Genomic DNA, 25516 nt, shown 5'->3' on the forward strand with positions numbered 1-25516 from the left:
AAAACAATCCAAACTTTGGAGGACGAGCTAGTTTGTTTTTCGAGATGAGATTAAAACTGTGGGTGCAGCAGAGATCAGATCAAGCAGTAAGCCGTACCAGCCTTTTTGTAGTTTTTGTTGATACAAGGGGCTTTCGAAAAATACCTTTTCTTTCAAGACATCGAGAAGGTGGTCCATGTCTCGAATGAGGTGTTAAAATGAAAAGAAAAAAAATGCATGACCTAATGCCCCTCTTTGTAGGAAGATGAAATGGGCGCCTTCAAGTATTTTATTCAAAGATCCCATGTTGAAAATGGTGTAAGGATGCATGGAATAGTGTTAATCAAGACAACTTCAAGACCCTTGTGTGCTGTAAATGTTTGAATATTGGAAAAATGTTTTTGAGGATAGTATTAAAATAAAATAGCAATTTAATTTTATAAAATTTAATTCATTTGTTTTCATTTAAAAATAAAGCACTAAGGCCGTTTAAGTGAGCCAAAAGTTTTACATTAATCGATTATATGATTTTTATGATAGTAATTTAAGGGTATAAGCAAATGAATAACTCCTATAAAGCTAAAAGGATGTACTAGAAATGTATTTGAAGAAAATATTATATGTAGGAAGTTTAATAAGTGTACCGTTTAATAGCCGGGAAGCATGCAAACAAAAATTCCAATATCTAGAATCTGAAACGAACGGGTTAGGACCCTAATTGAGATGTCTCGTATTGTGAGATTGATTATTATTTGTTGTTGTTTTTGTGATATCTATTTAAGGGTTTAAACAAATAAATAGAAAATAGAAAAGATGCTCTAGAAAAAATATATAAAAGTTGTATATATATAAATTGATAAGAAACTTTGCTTTCATGTGTTTGGAAAGTGCGTAACTAAAATTTTTAAAAAAAAATTAGGGAAGGGGGAGGAATCCATCGAGACAACGCACACCCTACATATAATTTGATCAAAGTAAAATAGTAGTATACTTTTACTATCTCAAAAAATAAACTTATAAATAAATATAGACAACAAGATATCTAGATTTATTTGTAAAAGTTATTACCTCCGTTTTATAATAAAAAATAGCCATGTGTTATTATTGGAATAGCCGGAGTAATTAAGTTAAGTGGACATGGTCGTTTGCCAGTATGCGGCCAGGTGTGCGATTCCCCGACACAGCTATTTAATTAAGCCGCGGTCGCCGACGGTTTTGCACGTCCAAATTTAAAACCAAGTGCCGGTGATACTCATAGTAGATTAACGAGATTCCAAACTAAACAATATACTAAATTCATCCGGCTCTAGCTGGTCGATCGATCGTGGGTTCGTGACATGAAGAATATCTTGGCGCCGACGGATGAACACAAAACTGACGAGTAGGAAACGAGGCAGCATCGATCTGCCATAAGAGAAGTTGAATAAATCGGTCTATAACCAACTTAATAGACAATTTATCCAATAGATATATACTACACAATTAATAGTCGGCCCCACTTATCATGCACATATGTCGTAGAGTTTGCTGTGGATGTAAGCTCGCTTCTCTTATGTCTCCTCTGCTACACTAAAATATGCTTATAGCTGACCTACATATCTGCTCTAATACTTTGTGGGATTTTGACCAAAACATGTTCAGGTTCAGGTTGCTGAGCTGAGCCTGCCTTGGATTTGGGCACATGCATGCATGCATTCACTTTTTCGGTTTGGATAACTGTATCACGTTTCCTGCTCTTGGCTTTTAAATCTCACGGATTTTGGAGGCATCCGGCGCATACTTATTTTGTTTTGGTGGCCATTTTGGCTCGTGGTGAACATTGTTTCTCACTGCTCCATTTCTTAAACTGGGATTTCTCTCGTGGTGAATCTACCTGTCTTTTTCTCCTAAAAAGTGGTGGGTGCGTGGTAAATCCATCCTTTTTCAGTGTCATTTTCAAAGGATTTTGTGGCATGTGGGTAGCTATGTAACTTTCTTAAATACATTTTTTTCAGTACGGTTATTGTAAATATTTTACTCGCTATCCTTGACTTAATTGTTTGAAAAGGGGGAAATGATTCTAACATGCATTAGCTAGGCGTAACACGTTTTTAAGGGCTTCTTTTGGGAAGTAGTGGCCGAAACTCCTTAGTATTTGTGAGTACTTGTATGTAAGTCTTGTAAATATGATTTTTTTTTTCTCCCCCTTAATTTTGAGCATGTTTTTATTTTCTATTGAAAAGTGCATGAGGAAAATAAAAATTATGAAAGATGCCCATAATAATTCGTACCATGTTCCTAAAATCCAAATAATGCCACACATCAATAAAACTATAAAGCCCCTTCGATTTTGATTTGAAGAAAACGTAGGAATTTTGTAAGATTTTAATCCAATAGGATTTGTTCCTATATGGCCCTAGAAAACAAAGGATTGAATCCTATTGAATCATACTACAAGTTTTGGAGTAAATTTACAATGAGATTCAATCTCAAGATAAGTTTCCTATAAGTATTTATCTCTGCTTAAATTCCTATATTTTTCATATGTTCCAATCAAATGGTTACTCCTATTTTTTATGTGATTTGCAATATTCTATTGTACATTTCAATTTCTGTCAAAATAATGTGTCTTCCTATTAAGAAAATTAGATCTATAGGTTGAAAGCTTCTGTTTCTGTTCCAGTTTCACAATCCCGCGTTTCAAAGAAGATTTCTTTTGTTGAGAGAATCAACCAGCTGTTCTATAATATGCCACCAGGAATTTTTTGTTTAAAAAAATATCCAAAATGTCATATACAAGTAAAAATTGATAATTGATCAGCTACAATAAAAGTCTCATAAAATTATAAAAAAAATTATATAGTCCTATTGAATGCCATATAAGAGTGTGTGTGTGTATATATATATATTTCTTTTTTTCACAAATTAACTTTTATGTGGTATGAGAATCCCTAACAAAAAATATAATAGCATAAAAATATTTTATGTAGCTTACAGAATATGGTTTACATTAATAGTCACAGAACAAAAGGTATTCTATAAAAACACGTAACGTATCAATAATATTTTATAAAAATAAAGTAATGAAAAAATCATAAAATCTACTAAATCCACTCCAAAATATAAGCATTTCTACATTATTTAGCGTAAATTAAGAAGATATTAAAATATTCTCTTTTAGTCACTTCAGTGATCAATTTTTCAATTTTAAATTAATTTATTTTCTTTCAAAGCAGCTGTTTGCCTCTAAACTTATTGAAATAAAAAACAGTGTAGAATGCTTACATTATGGGTATAAAATATAAATCCTAAAAATACTTATATTTTGAAAGAGAGAAAACATACCCAAACTTACATATCATGTAAAGAGATAAGGAAAATGTTTTATTACTTTTGAAATTTCTACTGTAATAAATCAGCTGTTAAACTTGTATATTCATATGGGCTTTTTGAAAAATATGCAGCCTAATGGCATATTGTGTGACGACCAATAAACTTATCGATATATTATTGAAACAAACAACATCACTAACAAATCATTAAATCAGGAAAAAAAATCAATGGCATAGAGAGTAGATCATCTCTTTCATTCCTCTTGCTTCTTCGAAATTCCTCCGTATGAAACAGAGACCCACCTTTTCGTCTTAATTAAATCCTTTGTTCCAAATAAATCACAATTACTCTAATTTAACATATTATATACAGATTGAGATAAATGAGTATTCCATTTGGTATCTTTACCGTCTTAAGAAATGAACACATTATTCTGGATAAATAATTTCCTCAATTGTTAACGATATATTAATAATATATAGTAATGCATTTTTGAGAATACATTAACTTTGCTTTTGTTACAATTCTAATCTTAAATACTACCTCCGGATGAAAATTTTATAGGTTAGCAGAAACTAAGATGAAAAAAAGACTATGGCGCCGCTAATAATGAGAAATGGATAGGGTGATAGGGTATACAGGTTAAAATAGAAAGAATTTTGATGAGGAATAATTGATGGGATAAATAGTATAATAAATAGTAACAAAATTTTTTTATTTTGATTGAAAATTGAAATCCAAAAAATAATTACATTTTGAAACAGGGAATATTTATATTAACTGTATTTAGAAATTTATAGGTTTTAATGGAAACTCCCGACACATAGTCGGTCCAAACCTCCCTTATAAAATACAAGCATAATTTTTTTGTTTATCAAATAATATGGTTAGGTCAATTCATTCATAGTCATTTATGCGGTTAATTTTTATGTTTTGTATTATGTAGATTTTATGTCCTCTGTTTGTACTTATAGAGCAAAATTTAAATTTTTAACCTTAAATTTTGATTATGATGTTTTTTATCATTGTTTATTCTTTAGCCTTTGTTTTTAGATGGTTAAGAATATATATATATATATATATTTCATTCACAATGTGTTTTTCATTTATAAATCTGTCGAAAAGCTAAAAAAAAAAAGAGATAATAGTCGTTCTTTTTAAAGCACTGATTAGATTAGACATTACAGAAATGGATGAGAACAGAGGAAGCGACCGCCAGGGTGATATTATAGGCTTGTATTGTTCGTTAAACTTTTTTTTGGAAGGTGTCACGTCAAAAGAGAAAGAGATTTTTAGATATGAATAAAAAACAAATTTGTTTGAAAACCGTAGGACGAATCTTTTGAGCCTAATTAATCTGTTATTAGCACATATAGGTTACGGTAGCATTTATGCCTAATCTTAAACTAATTAGATTTAAAAAATTCATCAACGATTTTCTTTCTAGCTAGATAATCAATTTATTTCCATCCGTCTAGATATCTTCAGATTTGACCTGATTTTTCTTTTGAAAAATGAATTCTGAAGATGCAATAGAGCACTCACCGAAAAGTTGGTACGATACCAAGAGGAGATTCCAGCGATGGGTTTGAAATGACAGGTACCAGAGTTGAAAAAAAAAGAGATTGAGGCCTAGTTTCCAAATTTTTTTTAAAAGCATCCTATCGAATATTTAGACACCTAAGTAAAGCATTAAACATAGATAAATCAAAAAACTAATTACACAGTTACGGAAGAAATCTTGAGACGAATCTTTTAAGCCTAATTAGTATATGATTAACCATAAGTGCTACAGTAATCATCATGTGCAAATGATGGATTAATTAGGCTCAAAAAATTCGTCTCGTGGTTTCCAGGCTAGCCGTGAAATTCATTTTTTCATTCATATCAAAAACTGTTTCTGACATCCGGTTAAACATTTAACATGAGAAATTATTTTCAAACTAAAGAGCCCCTGAAGCAAAGCAGGGAGCAGCAGCTACAGCGACCGCGAGGGGGCGCCAGCCAAACGCAGATCCCCCGCCCCCGGCGCAGCAAAGAAAAAAAGGGCGCAAACCCACGTCCCCGGCCCACCGTTTTGGGTGGCCAAAACCAGGGCGGGCGGCGCCCCCGGAGGACAAACCCCGCGTACCCGAGCTCGCCTCGCCTTTCCGGCACGCCACCCGCTGCTCGCTGACCCCGTTCAACGCACCGTCCTTCCTCCTCCCGCTCCACGCGGCGAGGCTCCACCCCGCACCCGATGCCGCGCCCCTGCGCACACGCGTCGGTGTCGTACCCCCACTTCACGCCTGCTGCGCTTGGTACAGCCAGCCAGTAACATACATACGTCCCCGTTCTTTAGAACCCAGATTTTTCTTTTTTATTTTTGACACGTATATTTACTGAAAAATTTATATAGAAAAGTTGAATTTTTTTTATAGCTAATAGCTAATTAATTGTTAATTATATACGTGCTGCTTTTCAGCGTCGGTCCCCACAGTAGTCGGCTTCTGCTCCGGCGACGTACGGGCAGCAGCAGGCCGCAGACCGCCCATCCCCGCGCCACTGCTGCCAGACACACTACCCTCTCATATGCCACGCACGTGACGTACGTGTACCCCGCTTCTCTCGCTTTTTAGGGACACGAGCTCAGCGACTCTCGCCACGACTGACTACCCAACGTGTATAACTACTGCTACGTGCTAACACGGCTCGTGTGTTACTCTACTCGTATCACAAGTTGTGTGCTGCTATATAGAGGAGCCAAGTGGAGGCCGAGGCCGGCCATCGGAGCCCAGAGAGAGAGCAGCTGCTACAAGTCTTGTTGAGTTGGTAAGTTGGGTATATCGATCGATCCCCTACGACACGACACCACGCAATGTGCGGCGGAGCGATCATCGCCGACTTCGTGCCGCCCCCCGCCGGCGCCCGCTGCGCCGCCACCGACACCATCCTCTCCGCTGCCGGTATACTCTCTTCTAATTTTCCACGTTCGGTAGTCTGGAAGCAGACATGTTCGGACGTCTCCATAGTCCACCTCTGTTCCTTGCGGTTCAACTTGTCCGGTGTTTGTTTCCGAGCTACTGATGAGTCCTATAGCTAGTTACTTAGCGCGGCGTGATTAAACTAATCTGTTAATTTGGCTTCTCTGGTGGGCTTAATTTGCGTTTTTAATTGTGCAGGTGACGACGAGCCGTTCGCGCCGAAGACGCCGGCGCCGGGGAGGAAGACGGCGTACCGCGGGATCAGGCGGCGCCCGTGGGGCCGCTGGGCGGCGGAGATCCGCGACCCGAGGAAGGGCGCGCGCGTCTGGCTCGGGACCTACGCCACCGCCGAGGAGGCCGCGCGCGCCTACGACGTCGCCGCGCGCGACATCCGCGGCGCCAAGGCCAAGCTCAACTTCCCTCCCGCCATCGGCGCCGCCGCTCCACCCAAGAAGCGCCGGAGAGACACCGCCTCCAACGCCGTGGTGGACCAGCGGGAGAGCTCCTGCTCCTCGTCGCTCCCGCCGCCGGCCGCGGATCCGAGGCACCTCCGCGAGTGCATGTCCGGGCTGGAGGCGTTCTTGGGCCTCGAGGAGGCGGACAATGACGACGCCGATGCCGGGGAGCCATGGGACGCCGTCGACCTCATGCTCGAGTAGGCTCGCCGTCGCCGGCGGAGACCATTAATTAGCCCCTGCACGTACTTCAGGTGGCCATGCACGCTCATGCATACAAGTATTTAGGTAAATGAAATAAAAATGGGATCATTTAGGTGTTCTTGCAATCCTTGGCTTTCGTACTTGGGCAATGGCATTAGACATTGCAATGCCAGGCGATGCATGTAATCGTTATAATTTAAGCGTCTCCAAGATCTAGTATATTAGCTTGTATCGGTAGTAGAAATACCTTGTGATAGCTATCTTGTAATGATTTCACACTTCATGATGAACATGACTACATGAGAGATGCATTTCAACTTGCCACATACATTGCGCTGAGCCAAGTCATCTGAGCCTATTGTTTGGCAGTGGCAACATTTGGCACCTTGTCAAATTTTTGGCAAGTTATTTGTTTCAATTGTTGCTTTTTGTTTGGCCAAATTTCGTTAGGTTTTAGCTTCTCTTGCTAATCCCTCGAATGATCATTTTGGCTAAAATTAATTTTTGTCCCAAAATAAATGACATGCACAACTAATTATTTTGGCTAAAAATTTTGTGCCGAGATAAACGACATATTGATATGCACAATTGTTGTATCGATTAGAGTCTAGAGAGTAATGCAACACATCTTTTTTTTTTATCAGCAAAGGTATATAATAGAGACATAGAGACTATTTATACTGGGAGGGATAGAGTATTAGAGGTATAATAATAATTTTTTCCTGCGGATTCTAGTATCTTCCGAAATTAAAACGAATGAAATATGCAGAGTTATAAGGAGATCGAAAGGGAATCCCTCTGAACTTTTTTTATTCTAGCCTTTCGCACACAGGAATAATTTCTTTTAAATTCCTCAATATTCGTGTTATTGCAGTACGGGTTTTGATATACAATTAACGAGTCCTGGGTCTGGCCATGCCACCTTGGACAACCGTCTGGGCTCAGCGGCTAGCTCCAATTGAGATCATGCGTCTGAACTCACTCAGCACACTTTTATGGTCAAATCACCTAGAGGATTTGTAGGATTTTTTTTTTTAAAAAAAATCACGTGGTTTTTTTTATTTCTATTCTGGACAATTATATAATCCTTCGTTTTATAAAAATGTTCTAAGAGCATCCTCAACAGTATCTCTATTCCATCTTAAAAATAGAGGATGAATGATAAAATTGAGCTCCAGCAGAACATGCTCTATTTTTTGGATGTCATCCATATTAGGAGAGACTTCGTATTTGGATATTCTCTCTTCATGCTTCAAAGAGATATGGAGGATGTTATATATGGATAATCTGCTGGAATACACAAAGCTACAAAGCTATAAATGATGAAATTATTTTAAATAATCATCCAAAATAAAGATATGGATGATCAAATTTAGATAGCTGCTGGGATGCTCTTAGACGGGTTGTGTTTAATTTTTTCAAATAAATGCAATCGATCGTACAGGGTGCATTACTTATCCCTATTAACGCAGATATTCGCACTACCGTTATTATCATAATAAAAAACACGGGCGATATATTTTGAGAAGTACATTATCTATCACTGAAAAAACTCTATAAATAAAAAAAAATCTATGAATACAAAGTGTCAACTCAACAGATTCTATTGAAAAAAGCCAAACCAGCTATGCTCAGTTCGCCTAACATTGTGCTTACTTTTTGATTGACCGTATCTCAGTTGCTTGAAACTACATGTGCCCCCTTATATATTTAAAGCTAGTATATTACCCGAATTGTAACGGAATTTTATAAAAAGAATATTGGCACTAAATATTGTCATCAATCTAATTTTCCAATTTTTTAAATATGTCATCTATTAATATCGGTATATGCATTTCAACCGACCTGAGAACCCTTTTTTACTCACACTCCTTGGTTTTGTTTTAAATAATATAGGGAGATGTAATGGGGTGGTGGAAAATTTACCTTTAACCACCTGTTTGATTTTTTTAAAAAGATAGTATATACTATCTGGAAATATGTGCATGTGTCATTTTTATTTTTCTATGTAGGAAATTCAACAGTGAGAGATCTACTCCGACAATGATCACTCTAAGGGTATGGGCTATTTGAATTGAAATATTTTTCGTGGAAATTGGGAATAAACCCATTACAAAGAACAAATTTGTGTGGGAGTTATTTTTATTATAGTCTGCTTTGAAGGAATTACATATAATAAACAATTCACAGTATTATTGATCAATTACATCATAATTATTGGTGGTCCCACATAAAACGATATACTGCTAATCTCAAATTAACCCCTATTTTTCCAGGCATTCAAACACTCGATGCTTTGAGCTATATATTATTCTGGTTTTGTTTCTTATTGATCAATGATCATTTATGAAGTCCTTGAAGTATTTCTTATTGCTAATCATATTGGTTTGTGTTTTTTTTATTCTTCCTCATCTTATCTAGGTTTGGTTTATCCAAAATTGGTAAATTCTTATTCCAGGCCCGGCGCTCGATCCTTGGAGGTTCATCACTGAGGTTAACGATGGAGATCCCTGATCCGTGTCACTTATGAAAAATGTTTTCAGATGAAATCAAATTGTGAACTTTAGCGAAAGATGTGAGATCAAATTGTAACTACTTTTACCACACACGCGCTGTGTAACTATATAGATTGAGTGAAAAAAAAATCATGCATGAGATCCTTAATTAGGCTGTCTGCGGCAGTAGCCATTTTCAACTTTGACCCCCGTTTTGGTATGCATATTTTTTTCAACGGCTAAATAGTATATTTATTAAAAAATATCCTATCAAAATTAATTTAATAATTATATTAATATATTTTTAAATATGTTTTAGCTAAAACTCAATTAATCATGTGCTAATAAACTATCTAATTTTTTTTAGGTGATAAGGATTCCCAATTAACCCCCTTCTTCTTTTCAATCTGGCTTTCGAGGAAAGTTGTGCTAACAAATGTATTAGTACCACACTCGTGTTTGCACCAAGCTGATTAAACAAGATGTGATCTCGAAGTAGGCCAGGATTATTATTTTTTAACATTGCGTGACCGATGTCTACTCAAGATGCTGAATATTAAGCTTTATGCACTGAGCACGATTTGAAATTATTGTAGTCCTATGTTAATTAGAAAATGCTTGCCGTATAGTACTTTAATAACAGTAATTTATAGTTTACCAGCCCTAGAATGGATCTATACGATTACCCGTTCTCTATTGTACCGTTGTTTATTATAAGATATTTTAATCATATTTACATTCATCAATATATTCATAAATATCTTTTATATTATACTGTCACCATCCTATATAATATAGGTAAAGTTGTAAAATATAATTTACAAATTAAACCGAGCAGGAGAGCACGCACTACACGTTGTGGTTCTACGGCGGCAGACAGCGGTAGACCACATTCCTAGGAAGCTGTGTCTCATTCTTCCCCTACGTACTCCCTCCGTTTCATAATATAAGATGTTTTAGCTATGTTTAGATTTATTTATTGGTTAACCAATATATATTGTTTATATATATGTCTAGATTCATCGATATCTATATGAATTTAGGATACGCTATAAAATCTTATATTATGAAACGGATGTAGTAGGTAATTAGCTAGAGCATTATAGTTACTAGCTTAATTTACATGGAGTTGTTTTCTTTTGCTACTCTTTCTAAAATATAATAATTATTTCTAGATTATTTAGCGTAGGCCGAGAAGATATCAAAAGGTTCTCTTTTAGTCATTTTGACTATCAATTTTTAAATTTTAAATTAATTAGATTTTTTCAAAGTATCTCAGTAACTCTGAAATTATTAGAATAATTAAAATTATGAAAATTAGCGTAGAAGACTTAAAGTATAATACAACACTTAAAGTCTAAAAATACTTGTATTTTAAAACGGAGCCGTAAGAGAAAAGTCTATTATCGATCTGGGCCGTGGACCACCACTAATGCGCATTACTGTAACCTAAGCTAAAAGCTAGTACTTGGTAGGTAAGCTAAACTGCTGGATAGTAGCTAGGCAGTACTGAAGAGTGAAGTACATACTGTACGTTATTTCGTAAGATAAGCTAATTTCTAGAACATCATCGATGTATCTCTAGTTTAGTTAGACCTTGATTGGTTAAGATACGACAGTTGGAAACTACATAAGAATTTTTTTTGGTAAACCTTATATCTTTAAGTGCTTTAAAAGCCTAAGATGGATGAAAATCAGACGACGAACAAACATCTTCAAAATCAACTCTAAAGTAAAGCTCAAAATTTATTTCGACTGTGGCTGAGACATTGCTTATTTATCAAAAAGTATCCCAAAAACATCATATCGAACTTTTAGACACTAAATAAAGCATTAAAACTAATTAAACAATTATGGAGAAAATCATGAGATGAATCTTCTAAGCCTAATTAGTACGTGATTAGTCATAAGTGCTACTGTTACCTACATGTGCTAATGATGGATTAATTAAGCTCATAAGATTCGTCTCGGAGTTTTTTGGCAGAATCTATAATTTATTTTATAATTAAACTACATTTAATACTTTAAATACGTGTTCGTATATCCGATGTAATATTTTTTTAAAAAAATTTGCAAACTGAACCTGATATACCAGAGCAAACCGATGAGCAATATTACACCTTAAAAAAAACGATGGGCAATAAGAATCTTATATATTTGACCGTTGCCTTTTGCAATAGATTATTTTAGAAAATATGCCATGTGTTCAATTTGATTATATTAACGATGCATGTTCTTAATATCTTCTTAGATGTAACTAGTGAATTAAGATTACGACAAGTGTAATGTGGTACGAGCATCAGCTTAACTAAATTAAATTAAATTATCACAGAGACTGGTCAGCAAGTGGAGCGAATTGATGCATCCATGCGTATAGTACGGCCGGTCGCCGGGGGCAGAGACAGTTAATTAACCCGCGTGCATGTCTTAGTAGTACGTTACGTACGCTAATTAACTCTCTTTTTGACGCCTTTCCTCTTCTTTTTTTCTCCCAAATCGGTCGATCCTCCGAGCCAAACCGACGGCGCACACCGGATTGCTGCCTTCCCCTACACCCCCCTACCCTACCCTACTACCTATAGCTCAGCTGCACAGCCAGAGCAGACACAGGCCTTGTACGACTCGTTTCGAACAACTTTCTTTTTTTTTTTTCAAATTACAAGTTTACTATTTATCGATTGCTTGAATATTGTAAATTAGTTTGATAATCATTGTTCGATGCTATTGATCTCGTACGGTATCGGCTTAGTTTGATCTATGAGGTAGTTTTAGTCGAGGATGATGTTGCAGGTTGAGTTACTCTTATATTACTTCTGGTTCTGTCTGAGTTTTAGCCGATGGGTATCTTTGTAGTTTGTCGGCTAATTGGATTGATGGCTAATTAAGACTTTTTATTAATCTTGGCTCGATATGATTTTACACTGTCTGGATTTGATCTTATCTATAAAGACTATATTCAATGAATTGTTGGAGTAAAATTATGTATTCTTTGTTGCTCGTGGCCGATGACCATTGATGTAATTTTATTCACAATTCGCTGAATGTTCTTGCTCATATGTATGGTGAAATAATTTGAGTATTTGGTGAATAACTTATTTATTGAATGTTTCTATCTTGTCATTCTGTTTATATTTATTTTTTTTTCTGAGATCATGAAACCGATCGATCTATCACTGTGCTGGATCGAATCGGCTGGATACCAAATCAACCATAGGCTCGATGGCCAATTGGCTAAATGGCCATAAGCATTTTTTTTTGAGGGGGTAGAAACATTTTGTTGGGCTGTATGACTTTATAGAAATGATGTGGTGGTCATCAGGGGACATACTGGGCACGTCAATGGTCGCTGTCGCTTGAAAATAACATAGATTCAAAATGGAGGGGTGCAACACATTCAAAGCAAGAGCGTTGGAGTTCTTCTAAAGTCTAATTGCTCTTGTTAAGTGTGTTTCCCTGTGTAAGATTGCCAAGTCTAAGTACTTTGTGTTTTGTGGGCTGTGTACATCCATCTTTGTCTTTGTTGAACGTAGAGGCCGGGTTTTAGTCCATTATCTAGGCCGTGTTCAGAAGGAAAGGTACAAGTTAACTTATGTCTGATAAGCAAAACGTATTAATAAATTAGTATATGATTAATTAATTATTAATTATTAAAAATATAAAATAGATTAATATGATTTTTAAAACAATTTTTCTATAGAAAGTTTTTACAAAAAATACATCGTTTAGTAATTCAGAAAACGTACGCGCGGAAAACGAGAGAGATAAGTTAACTAAGAGCAAGTTCAATAATAGTATAGTCAACTACTGACTCAAATTCATCTATACTCAATCTAATAGTCAATTCATACAATAGTTACCTACAAAGCATCAATACATGGTCTCACATGTCATACATACATTTTGTCTTAAAACATGTATGCAGCTGGCTATAAATTAGTAGTACACCTCTCTTCTTTTTCCTCTTATCTCTTTAAAATATGCTTATAGTTGGCTTATATATACCTGCTCTAAGAGGTTGGCCGAAGGACGCCCTAGAAAGAAATCGGTGGAAATGCTTCCATGTAGAAAAGTTATGCTTAAATTATTAAATACACACGCTGGGCCAAAGCCCACTCAAATGCGCTTGTGGGCCAGAAAATGGATTGACGGTTCGCCCTCTGGAGGCCTGGACCAACAAGAGCAATGGCCCAAATGTGCAATTTGATTGTCCAGGACAGTACAGCCACAAGCCATACCACACTATTCCCCCCTATCCCTATTATAAGACTTTCTTACTCATCTACATCTAGATTCATCTGTATACTAATGAATCTAAACGTACATACAAAACATATACATTGATATATAGATTAAACTAGACAAAATCTTATAATATGGAACCGAGGGATTAGTTCTCAACGGTGGAACCGCAGGATGAGAATAGAATGCACTAGTATTATCTGAACAGAAGCTCAAAAACAGAACTAATGAAACAAAATGGGAAATGAATCATCCCAATCGCATTGCATAGTGCAGAGAGACACCGGCTTTCTTCCTCAGAGAAACCGACGTCTCATGTAAACTCGTCAAAACAGGAAACTAACTTGAAGCATCCCAATCCATGGCGGCTCAATCATCCTTTACGGTTGGCGGCTCGCGGCTCCTCCTCTCGGCGAGCAAGGACTTGGTCTTCTCCAGCACGCCGAAGAAGATGGACCCGCCGATGCCGATCCACAGCACTCGCGGCTCAATTCCCTGCCAGTGCAGGTCACCAAGATCAATCACAACCTCAGCGCACCCACCACCTGATATACATGAAAGGAGATGAGAAGGGGAAGATTTCGCTACCTTCAAGAACGCCCCAGGTCCTTCCTCCCTCAAGATTGTTTGGGCGCAGCTTACAATTCCAGAGTATTGGTTCGCTGATCCCTGCGATTGCGGTCCAAGAAGTAATATATATACATATGGTCAGTGCTGCCAATGGGATAAAAGGATTAATGTGTTCCTGTGTGGAAGGATTTTGATACAAAAGGACCCACCTGAACCATCAATCGCGTCTTCATCACATCGAGTGGTGTTGTTATAGCCCCAGTAATGGCACCTAGCAGGAAAAAAAAAATGGCATGTTACAGCAGGAGGTAAACAAAAATAAAGGGCATCATAAGAACAGAAAAGGAGGATGAAAATTTGTCCAACAAGGATAGTGAGGAAGAAACAAAATTTAGTTGTACCGGCAAAAGCACCAATAAGTGCATTCTCTGGATCATTCAGCTCCCTCTTAGCCTGTACAGACAAGTGAAAAGGTGGCATGTAAATCCCATAGTTTCTTGAAATTACAGTTCATGGTGGAGTAAGACAAGGCCAGAAGGATTATCAACTATCATCTCACTTTGGGCAGCTAATCAAGTTATATGATTTGATGGAATAGCAAATGAAACACAGTTTACATAAGTGGGGGACTGACATATGCATAAGCGGAATGATGCTGATGCCCAAAATTACTACTTAACTAGGTACGCCAAATCCATAGACAACATATATGAAGGTTTGAATACTCAATTCTATATTTAGATTGAAGTCATCTGAGGCCTAGAAGGGGCTGCTAACCAGAAGTAAATATGGTTCTCATCAAGAGAGAGAGAGAGACGAAATGGGTACCATAAGTTTGTAACCAATTCGAAGTTGCTCATATATACAGAATTGAATGGCATCAAAGGGCAGATCTCGAAGTAGAAATGATCCATATCCCTACAAACAAAAAGAAACAGTATGAGAAAGGAAGGCAACACGTTCTATTGTATGACAGCAAATCTACATTTGCAACAATAATTTAATTTCAAAGGCATATTAGACAGATTCAAATAATTATATTTTCCTGCGATATGCAGTGAAAACTAAAATTAGAGTAAAATCAGCTAAAAATAGCTTTCACCATAATTAGTCAGAAGATACATACAGCATAAAGACCTTTGAATCCTTCTTTACCAACAATGAGACGGACAGCATCAGGTGCAGACCTGAATTGACCAGTTTGCATTCTTTGTTTGACAACCTGAAAGAAATGCAATCTATTTTCAATTTGAAACAACAATAAATTCATCGAGAACAATGTGGAAGAGTTCAGAATAAAAAAACCTGACCTCTGTGGGGACACGAATGAGAGAAGCTGCAATTCCTCCAATAGCCCCAGCAGTCTGTAGCATTCTCATTTAGAAAGGGCAGTGATAGAAAGCAACATGTTCTGAAGACTAAGCATTAAAAAACGATGTCAAATAGCATTGCTTGACACTTTGGTGCTGTAACTAACAAAATAGGAGGTATAGAAGTGACAAATTATACAAAACGATGTCAAATAGCATTGTTTGACACAATGTACAGCCTGATCAACATGGTACTATGCCTTTAACTTTGCAATCCACTAGCACAAGAATATGTTGAAAGCAAATTAACTTACAAAATGGGCAACAGCACTCAAATTTTCAGGAAAAGTCTCCAGTAGTTTTCTTTTTGTTGGTTCATATATTCCCACAAATACAGCAGAAGCCCTGCAGGCAAACAGAGAAGAAACAATATGATGGAAACAGAACGTAACAACTCCAATGTTATGGAGCCTGCAAAACTGAAGCTAAGGTTTTTTTATAAATAAGAGGGGTATGGTCCAGACAAACATAAATAAGAGTACTTAATTTAAAAATATAAATTTAGAAGGAAAGTAAAGCAATCATAGCATCAGATCCAGAATTACATACAATATCTTGACTATGTTAACAGGTTGTAGCATAAACAATGCAATATGAAGAAGATATTCAATGAGAATAACATGTTATAAATCATGGGAAAATAAACTGAATGCTTTGTATTATGTGCTTACGGGAGTACACCGGCAATATTCCCAGCTAATCCAGAATACAATCCTTTCCATTGAATTTGACTTCCTCCCCGAGCAGCCTATGGAAAACAACAAATTTCAGACATGTAAAGGTTGCTATTAAATTTAATGAAAGAAATTTGTTCACTGCAAAAAGAATAACGACAAACCATGAGCAGAAATACCGGATTCGCACAAGAAACTTGAAGCACATATGGTAAATTAAAATTGAGACATGCATTTGCTAGTAGTATATTAGGATATGGGATTGCTTCACTTCAGGACCACACCAAAACCAAGATTTAGGCACAAGCACAACGAAATGCTCTTAGTGATCCACACTCACATTTTATCATCGAGCACAAGTTTGAATCAATCCTCTCCGTATAAGCATTTCTCTAAATACCAAAATAGAATGACTGCTTCCTTAAACTTCCTCTTGTTATGTGGCATAGGCTAGATCTAGAGGACTTCATGGTACTTAGAATAGTCCCAAGGATAGACATGACACACATGATTCATATAATTACTACTCACTTCAACCTATGTAATGGTTGGACCTTTTGAAGAAAAAAAAAGAGAAAAGGTTGATATTATCAGTCATTTGGTTACATTACCTGGTTACTCAGCATAACTACAGTATAAAGGAGAACATTTCTTGGAAATGAACTTTGCTGTCTAGTTCTAGATAGCACGTCATTAGAAGCAAGCAATAACAAAAACACAAACTTTGGCACCAGTCAACTTTCAATGTAACTACGGATGAACCAGAGTGTATAAAAAGCGTCATCGCTGAGTAAAAATGCTATATGTGACAATCAAAGTGGATACTGCACCAGTACAGCGTGATGCGAAAAAGGGATCACCTGAAGCCTGGTTTTGATTGTATCGATCGGGTACAGAGCCGTTTCCACCACAACACCAGCAGTTCCACCGGCAATGACGCCCTCTGCACATGACCATGACCATGGCAAAATCGAGTTCGCAATTGCATATATTACACAAAATTAAAAGAGAGAGAGAGAGAGTGACAAAGAATAACGTGGTACACTATCTATCCACAATAACTCGGGCTAATAACCGTCCATGGGGATCGGGGAGAGAGGCGTGAGGCGAGAGAAAGAGGAGTCCGACGACGCACCACACAGAATCTGAAGGAAGTTGAAGGGCTTCTCTTCTGCACCCCCGGCCATCCCTTCCTGCCCCCTTCTCCTCCTCCTCCTCCTCCTGCTGCTGCTGCAACAAGAAACTGCAGCCAAGAACACCACACAACCTTACTTAGGTCAGTCCCTGCGGCGCCGGTCGACGACGGCTGAGAGATCCTCGGTCTGACCTGCGGGGGGAGCGCGGGGGGAGGTTCGCCGCGCCGTGCCGCGCCGCCCCTCGCCTCGCCGCGGGAAGGAGGAGACGAAGAAGCGGAGTGGATTACGAGGTGGCAAGAGATAACGAGGCGGTTGGGCCGGGCCGGTAGTCACGGCCAAATGGGCCATGCGGGCTGGCACGGCCCGTTAAGCACGGTTAAGGAAGCGGGCCGTGCCGCTTCCCGGCCCATTTATGGCCCAGAAGGTTGTCGGGCCGTTCCGTGCCAGCACTGGCCCGTACAAGGCACGTGGGCCGTCTGTGGCCCGACAACACGAGCGTGGGAGCGGGCCGAGGAATCGACGGCGACGGAGCGGGCCTGCGGAGCGACCGGGCAGCGGGGCCCACTGGCCAGCGGGCAAACAGCTGGCGACTAGCGTCGGCAGGGCGTGGGCAGCGCCAACGCGTGGACGCCGTGGAGTGCTGGCCGTCGTGGCTGCTGGAGACGCGTCAGCACGTGGCCGCGAGCCGGTGGCCATGGAGTTGGAAAAAAACAAAAAAGAGAAGAAAAAAGAGAGAAAATATATGTGGTAAAAAGAAAAACTTTAGGAAAATATTGGGTAGCTCAGAAAAAGGTAAAATCTAAAATTTATGAAAGGTATGGAGGAAAAATTAATTTACTTATATATCATTTGATTGATATTTTCATGCTTAGGAGTAACCTTTTTATTGATGTATAAATTACAAGGTTGTCTCATAAAAACTTTGTCACGTAAAAACTCATAATTGAGAAAACAAAAAAGAGTACAGCCAGCCAGTGGCAGATTCACCTCCCGGGCAGCTAGGGCGTCTGCCTGGGCTTCCGACGCCAAACCATTAGAGGATTAACAATTACGTGATACAAAACACTGCTGATTAACCAATTAAAAGTATGGATTATATATTTGATTATAGTTATGTTTTCCCGTCGTCCAGGCTTTAGATAATTTCTGGCTCCGCCACTGCAGCTAGCCTAAAGGCCACAACTAAAAATTTGTAACTAACTAGTCCTCATCCTGGTCTAGATAGAGATTCTCCAATTGATCAACCAACTCTGGGTTCTCCATGGTGTATTGTTCATGTTCAGCAACTAACTAAAATTAGATGCTAGCCAAAACCAATTTATCTACAGATATCCATGCAATAAAAATAAACAGAATATATCTTGGAAATATAACGTTATGGTTAGCAAGGGCATTGATTCTAAATTTAGCTAATGGATTAGGTGCCACATTAGCAAATATTTAAAGTGAATCGCATTCTCCAAAAGGTAAAAAGTAAAATGTAGCTAAAACTAGAAGTTAGCAAAACCAACTTATCTAGACATATCCTTGTAATAAGAGGTACAACTTAATAGGTTACTTAATATGTATATGATACGAATGAATGTAAAAGATAAGGATACTATGGCAATTCATTGATCTCCCTATATATATCATTGTAGCAAACATACAACATCATACACACAAAGTAGAATACAATGGCATCGATATCTCACTTGTTGGTTGCTATGCTCTTATCCTCTGGCTTTGGGTTCATAGTAGCTGCTCAGATGATAGACATTGATTCCTCCTCACAAATTCCCACCTTCAATGTGGTAGATGGTGGAAAGAAGTTGTCTACCAGTGGCTCAGACCAGATTCATCATATACTTCCTCACCATGGTACCGTTCCAGGTCCAAGTGACCCACTAGGTCCTCCTAGTGATGTCATAGGTGATGGTAAGAGGTTGAGTCCTACCAGACTAAATCTGGACCACCATGGTCTTCCTCCCCTAAATCCTCCTAGTAATGTGATAGGTGTCATTGGGATAGATGGTGAAAATAGGTTTTCTATTGCTGGCTCAGACCAGATCCACCATATACTTCCTCACCATGGTACTGTCCCAGGTCCAAGTGACCCACTAGGTCCTCCTAGTGATGTCATAGGTGATGGTATGATGGTCTAGGACTTGATGGGACATTCTATGGAGCAAACATATACACCATAATTTCCAGATAGAGTTGTGTAACTCATCATGTATAATAAAGTTTAGATTCTGTTGCAGATTTTTATAATATAGATATCTTTCTTTGCTGTGAAATTTTCCCTTATTTTATCAATGTTTTGTATTGGCAATAATGAAGATGAGGCTATGCGTTGCTCCTAGAACCTTGTATTACTTGTTGGGGGGGGGTTGTGTTTTGCTTGCCTGATATTTAGACCTCTGCCTGTCTTGTATTGGTTGAGGGATGGGGTTACATAGTCAGAAACTCAACCAAATATGGCTAGGATTCCATAATCTATAGAAGGAAGTACACGGCTGGTACTTTTATCCCTTCCTTTATAGATAACTTTCTCTTATACCTCACAACACCAAGAAGGTGGTGCATCTTCCCCTCGCGATTTAAAGAGGAAGGGACCTACTGCCCCAAGTGATGATGAAGAGAAGCCTAATGTGGAGGAGGAAAATGATGATGACAAAGCCGACGCATGGATGTCGTGGAGCGCTGGTCGGCGTGGCTGCTGGAGACGCGTCAGCGTGTGGCCACGGGCCAGTGGTCACGGAGTTGGAAAAAAGGAGAAAAAAGAGAAGAAAAAAAGATAGAAAATATATCAGGTAAAAAGAAAAACTTTAGGAAAATATTGGTTAGCTGAGAAAAAGGTAAAATCTAAAATTTATGAAAGGTATGCAGGAAAAATTAATTTACTTATATATCATTTGATTGATATTTTCATGTTTAGGAGTAACCTTTTTATTGATGTAGAAATTAGATGGTCGTCTCATAAAAACTTTGTCATGTACAAACTCATAATTGAGAAAACAAAAGAGTACAGCTAGCCAGTGGCGTATTCACCTCCCGGACAGCCAGGGTGGCTGCCCGGGCTTCCGACACCAAACCATTAGAGGATTAATAATTACGTGATACAAAACACTGTTGATCAACCAATTAAAAGTATGGATTATATATTTGATTATAGTTATATTTTCCCGTCGTCCAGGCTTTAGATAATTTCTGGCTCCGCCACTGCAGCCAGCCTAAAGGCCACAACTAAAAATTTGTAACTAACTAGTCCTCATCCTGGTCTAGATAGAGTTTCTCCAATTGATCAACCAACTCTGGGTTCTCCATGGTGTATTGTTCATGTTCAGTAGCTAGGCTCAGTCTTTTAGGGTAGGTGGCATTTCTACCACCTCACTACGCAGATTTCTTCTCTTGTCATCAATAATTTGCCCACAGAGACTGAAGGCCGATTCAAAGGATGTCATAGATAAAGGCATAGTCAACACATCTCGTGCTAGTCTTGAGAGCATGGGCTAGACGAGTGCGTTGAAGTCTTGTGGCATCATGGCTAACCACGTCGCTATCCAAGTACGCTATCATTTCTTCAACGCCCAATGAAGTGGAATCTGTACTTGGAGGTGGACGAACTCCCACCACCACTGGAAGAGGAACCACCAAAAAAGCGCCCCCTGTAATTTCTTCTTGCTTGTTGTAGGCACATGTGGCGTCTTCGCAAGCAAACTTTCTAAAACTTAATTTGATACTTGCGAAATACATCATATAATTTATTCCTAACATCTGTAAATTGATTATAATAATCAAAATATGTTGATTCTCCAAAAAGTGTCAATAAATTGAGGAATCCCCACATTTGGCCCCTAGGGTCAAGAATAAATGTGAAAGCATATAACATGGGGATTTACTTCCAATATTTAAGATATTTTTGTTTCATATGAAATACCGCTTCACTTTGAAGATTGTTATTTTTGTATGTTTGTAATAAAGTAGCAATGTCTAGAATTTTATGCAAAACTAAATTAGTTGTTGGATAATAAATTTCCAATAAAGTAACGATTACATCATGAAATATCTCAAGGAAGATAAAAAACTTCTCAATAATATACTTATCATGTTCGGTCAATACCAGAACCTTTCTCTTGCAAAAAAAAAAATATAGTAATTGATTGTTAGGCAACACATGCTTCAACATTAGATATGTTGCATTCCAGCGAGTGTTAATGTCCTTGCAAAAAACTTACGTGGACGCTTCTCACTTGTGATGCAATATGTTTTGAATTGTGCAATTCGCGAATGAGAATTATTTAACCATGATATTGCACTGCGGACAACACTAATGGGTTAAAACACTCTTAAAACCAGTTTTAACAATAAGATTAATAATATGACATGCACAACGTTGATAGAGAAGAAATGATTCAGCACAAGTACCAAATAAAGGTTGAATAACTTCCATGGCCTTGGAATTTGCAGCTACATTGTCTAAAGTTGTAGCAAAAATTTTATTTGTAATGCTGTAATCATCGACTTCTTTCGCAATATTATGTGCAATATTTTCAACATTATGTGAAACATCAATGAGTTTTAATGCTACAATCCTTTTATTTAGTTGCCAATCGTCATCAATAAAATGAGCAACTAAACTAATATAATCCTCTTTAGCTCGACCACTCCAAATATCAAATGTTATACTAATAGAAAATATGCATGTACTAAACATTTGCTTCAATGCATCACGACCTTGCTCATAGACCATTTTCAAATCACGAGTCGTGGTTTGTCTACTAATAGCTTGAAATCTAGGATTATGAGCAGTTTTTATATAATTCTCAAATGCGCTAGACTCACAAAAGTTCAAGGGTAAATCTTGTCTAGCAATTAAATGAGTAAGAGATACTTGTGCTACCTGAGGATCATACTCCTATGTATGTACCATAACGCTAGGATTTAGTAGCAATTGTTGTTGTAGTAGTTGGATTCCTTGTTTCTTCGCACAAGCCTCAATGTGCCTCTTAAGTGCCCTGTTCCACCAGAAGATTTTTTTGATAATTTAGACCTACATATTCTGCATCTTGCGAAAGTTACATGTCTTCCATCAAGGGTCGCCTCTTTGTTCTCGTCAAATGTTGCCAAAAAGCGGAAGCTCTTGATCTTTTTGACCCTATATTGGTCAATGTACTCCCGCTGGTACTCCCTGATCCTTCAAAAGGCACCGATGTTTCTTCGTGCACTGCCGGCGTTGGTGTGTTGACCCTGTGAAATCTTGGTCGACTCTCGGGTAGGTTGGATCGAAGTCGCTTAGCTGGAAGGATGTTTAGTTCAGATCGTCCATCCTGAAATATTAAATTTATATAAAAGTAATAATAAAAATTGTATCAATAAACACAATCTATTAAATTCCATACCGGCTCCACCTTCGCCTTGCAGTAAATGTAGAAATTATAGAGATTTTTTGTCAAAATCAAAAATCAAACTAGAGCACAAAAGAGCACAACAACACTCAGCAGCTAAGGTTTGGATGAGCCAAGCTATTAGGATATATAAAATTTATTTTATAGCCATTCAATTTGAATGGAATCACTATTATTAATATGATAATAATCTTCTCGAGGCATGTTTTTTTAGAAATTACCATGTATACTAGTCCTCTCGATTTCAAAATTCAAGGCTTATTTGGAGGATCAAGGATTAATATTTAAGAATGGTATGAATCAATAGAAAAGGAATAAAACACCCCACCATCCGATATATATCTTATCTTACTTCTATATATATTATAAAAAGAGGAAGGTTTCTGTCGTCCGTCGTGCGTTGATTTGCGCTTGATTTGGGCCGTGCGTGACCCAAGCAAGGAAGCTCCTCTTGTTATCGATTAAAAACGAGTTTATAGTCCAGGGGATCAGACGTTGTCTGGCACACAAGTGGGTTTGGGTTGGATCCCCCGGTGGAGCAACGCTGCAGTCTTTTTTTCGCTCCTTTTATCAAAGCTGCAGCCCGCATATATCTTTCTTTTCTCTTCATTTCTAATTTTTTCCCTTTCATTTCTTTTAGCTGCAGTATTTTTTTAATTTTTCCATTCCTTTCTATATTTTTTTGTTTCCTTTCTTTTAGCTGCAGTATTTTTCTAAAAAAAATCATTGTAGTGGACAAACATCCTCTTTTTTCTTTTTCTTTCTTGTAGCTGCAGTATGTTTCTAAAGAAAAATCATTGTAGCGGACAACACATCTGTTTCAATAATTTCAAAATATTATGTTGTAAACATAATATTGTAAATCCAAAATTTGACAAAAAACATATGACGTTTCAAACTTTTTGTCCAAATTTGAAAGTTTTCATCCAGGGATACTTTGGTCATTAGAAAACAGTCGTACTCCCTCTATTTCAAAATATTAGATGTATTTTATTTCATTAGGATAAAGGTTTAACTAAATATTACCATGTTAGTACATAATTTTTATGACACAAAATTGATATTATAATATGTGTATACAAATTTTTTTTATGATTATATTTTTGTGTCACATAAGTGATGTATTAATAGATTAATATTCAGAACTTAGCCCACCGTTTTAGATTAATATTCTGCATCTTGCGAAAGTTGCCCGCCTTCCATCAAGGGCTGCCTCTTTGATCTTATCAAATGTTGCCAAACACCGGAAGCTCTTGATCTTTTTGACCCTATATTTGTCTATGTACTCCCGCTGGTACTCCTTGATCCTTCAAAAGGTGGGTCAGTGTTAACCCAGTGAAATCTTGGTCAATACTCGTGTAGGTTGGATCAAAGTCGCTTAGCTAGAAGGATGTGTAGTTCGGATCGTCCATCCTGAGTATGAATAAAAATTGTATCAATAAACACAGTCTATTAAATTCCATACCGGCTCTACCTTTGCCTTGCAGTAAATGTAGAATTATAGAGATTTTTTTTGTCAAAATCAAAAATCAAACTAGAGCACAAAAGAGCACAACAACACTCAGCAGCTGAGGTTTGGATAAGCTAGGATATTAGGATATTAGGATATATAAAATTTATTTTATAGCCATTCTATTTGAAAGGAATCACTATTATTAATATGATAATAATCTTCTGAAGGCATGTTTTTTTAGAAACTACCATGTATACTAGTCCTCTCGATTTCAAAATTCAAGGCTTATTTGGAGGATCAAGGATTAAGATTTAAGAATGGTATGAATCAATAGAAAAGGAATAAAATGACCCCACCATCCGATATATATCTTATCTTACTTCTATACCTATTATAAAAACGAGGAAGGTTTCCATCGTCCGAGATTCGGACCGTGCGTGATCCTAACCAAGTAAGTTCCTTTTGGTATCGATTAAAAACGAGTTTATAGTCCAGGGGATCGGACATTCTCTGGCACACAAGAGGGTTCGGGTTCGATACTTCGATCCCCCCGGTGGAGCAACGCTGCATTCTTTTTTTCGCTCCTTTTATCAAAGTTGCAGCCCGTATATATCTTTCTTTTCCCTTCATTTCTAATTTTTTTCCTTTCATTTCTTTTAGCTGCAGTATTTTTGTAAAGAAAAATCTTGTAGTGGACTACACATCTTTTTTTTTCCTTTCATTTCTTTTAGCTGTAGTATGTTTCAAAAGAAAAATTGCGGTAGCGGATGACACATCTGTTTCAATAATTTCAAAATATTATGTTGTGAACATAATATTGTAAAATCTAAAATTTGACAAAAACATATGACGTTTCAAAATTTTTGTTCAATTTTGGAAGTTTTCATCCACGGATACTTTAGTCATTAGAAAACAGTCGTACTCCCTCTATTTCAAAATATTAGATGTATTTTATTTCATTAGGATAAAGGTTTAACCAAATATTATCATGTTAGGACATAATTTTTATGACACAAAATTGATATTATAAGATTTCTATACAAAATTATTTTCTTATGGTTATATTTTTGTGTCACAGAAGTGATGTATTAATAGATTAATATTTAGAACTCAGCCCACCGTTCTAGAATTGCACGCGGAGAAGAAGGGTATGTACGAGGGATAAAAAGGGAAAAGAAGAGAGGAGAAAAGAAAAAGGAATAAGAAGAAATGATAAAAAAGGAAAAACGGGAAGAGAAAAACTGAAAGGAAAAAAAATAAGTAACTTGACCTGGTG

At 37.4% G+C, this 25516-nt stretch overlaps 2 protein-coding genes across 2 annotated transcripts; one reads left to right on the forward strand and one right to left on the reverse strand.

Moving 5' to 3' along the window:
- The first annotated feature begins 6030 nt into the window (after positions 1-6030).
- LOC102699505 (ethylene-responsive transcription factor ERF071-like) lies at positions 6031-7231 on the forward strand. The gene is made up of 2 exons (XM_040524559.1): positions 6031-6236; positions 6453-7231. The coding sequence occupies exons 1-2, from the start codon at positions 6149-6151 to the stop codon at positions 6911-6913; spliced, it is 549 nt and encodes a 182-aa protein (XP_040380493.1). The 5' UTR covers positions 6031-6148; the 3' UTR covers positions 6914-7231.
- A 6485-nt stretch (positions 7232-13716) lies between these two features.
- LOC102699782 (S-adenosylmethionine carrier 1, chloroplastic/mitochondrial-like) lies at positions 13717-17606 on the reverse strand. Its single transcript, XM_006654240.3, has 12 exons — positions 17589-17606; positions 17397-17504; positions 17122-17204; positions 16259-16335; positions 15842-15932; positions 15528-15581; positions 15344-15439; positions 15046-15135; positions 14619-14670; positions 14427-14488; positions 14236-14316; positions 13717-14142 (listed from the first exon to the last, which is right to left on the reverse strand). Exons 2-12 carry the CDS (start codon positions 17446-17448, stop codon positions 14017-14019), a joined length of 864 nt encoding a protein of 287 aa, XP_006654303.1. The 5' UTR covers positions 17449-17504; positions 17589-17606; the 3' UTR covers positions 13717-14016.
- Between the last annotated feature and the right edge of the window lie 7910 nt (positions 17607-25516).

The sequence above is a fragment of the Oryza brachyantha genome, chromosome 5, assembly GCF_000231095.2.
Source record: "Oryza brachyantha chromosome 5, ObraRS2, whole genome shotgun sequence".
NCBI classification, from domain to species: Eukaryota; Viridiplantae; Streptophyta; class Magnoliopsida; order Poales; family Poaceae; genus Oryza; species Oryza brachyantha.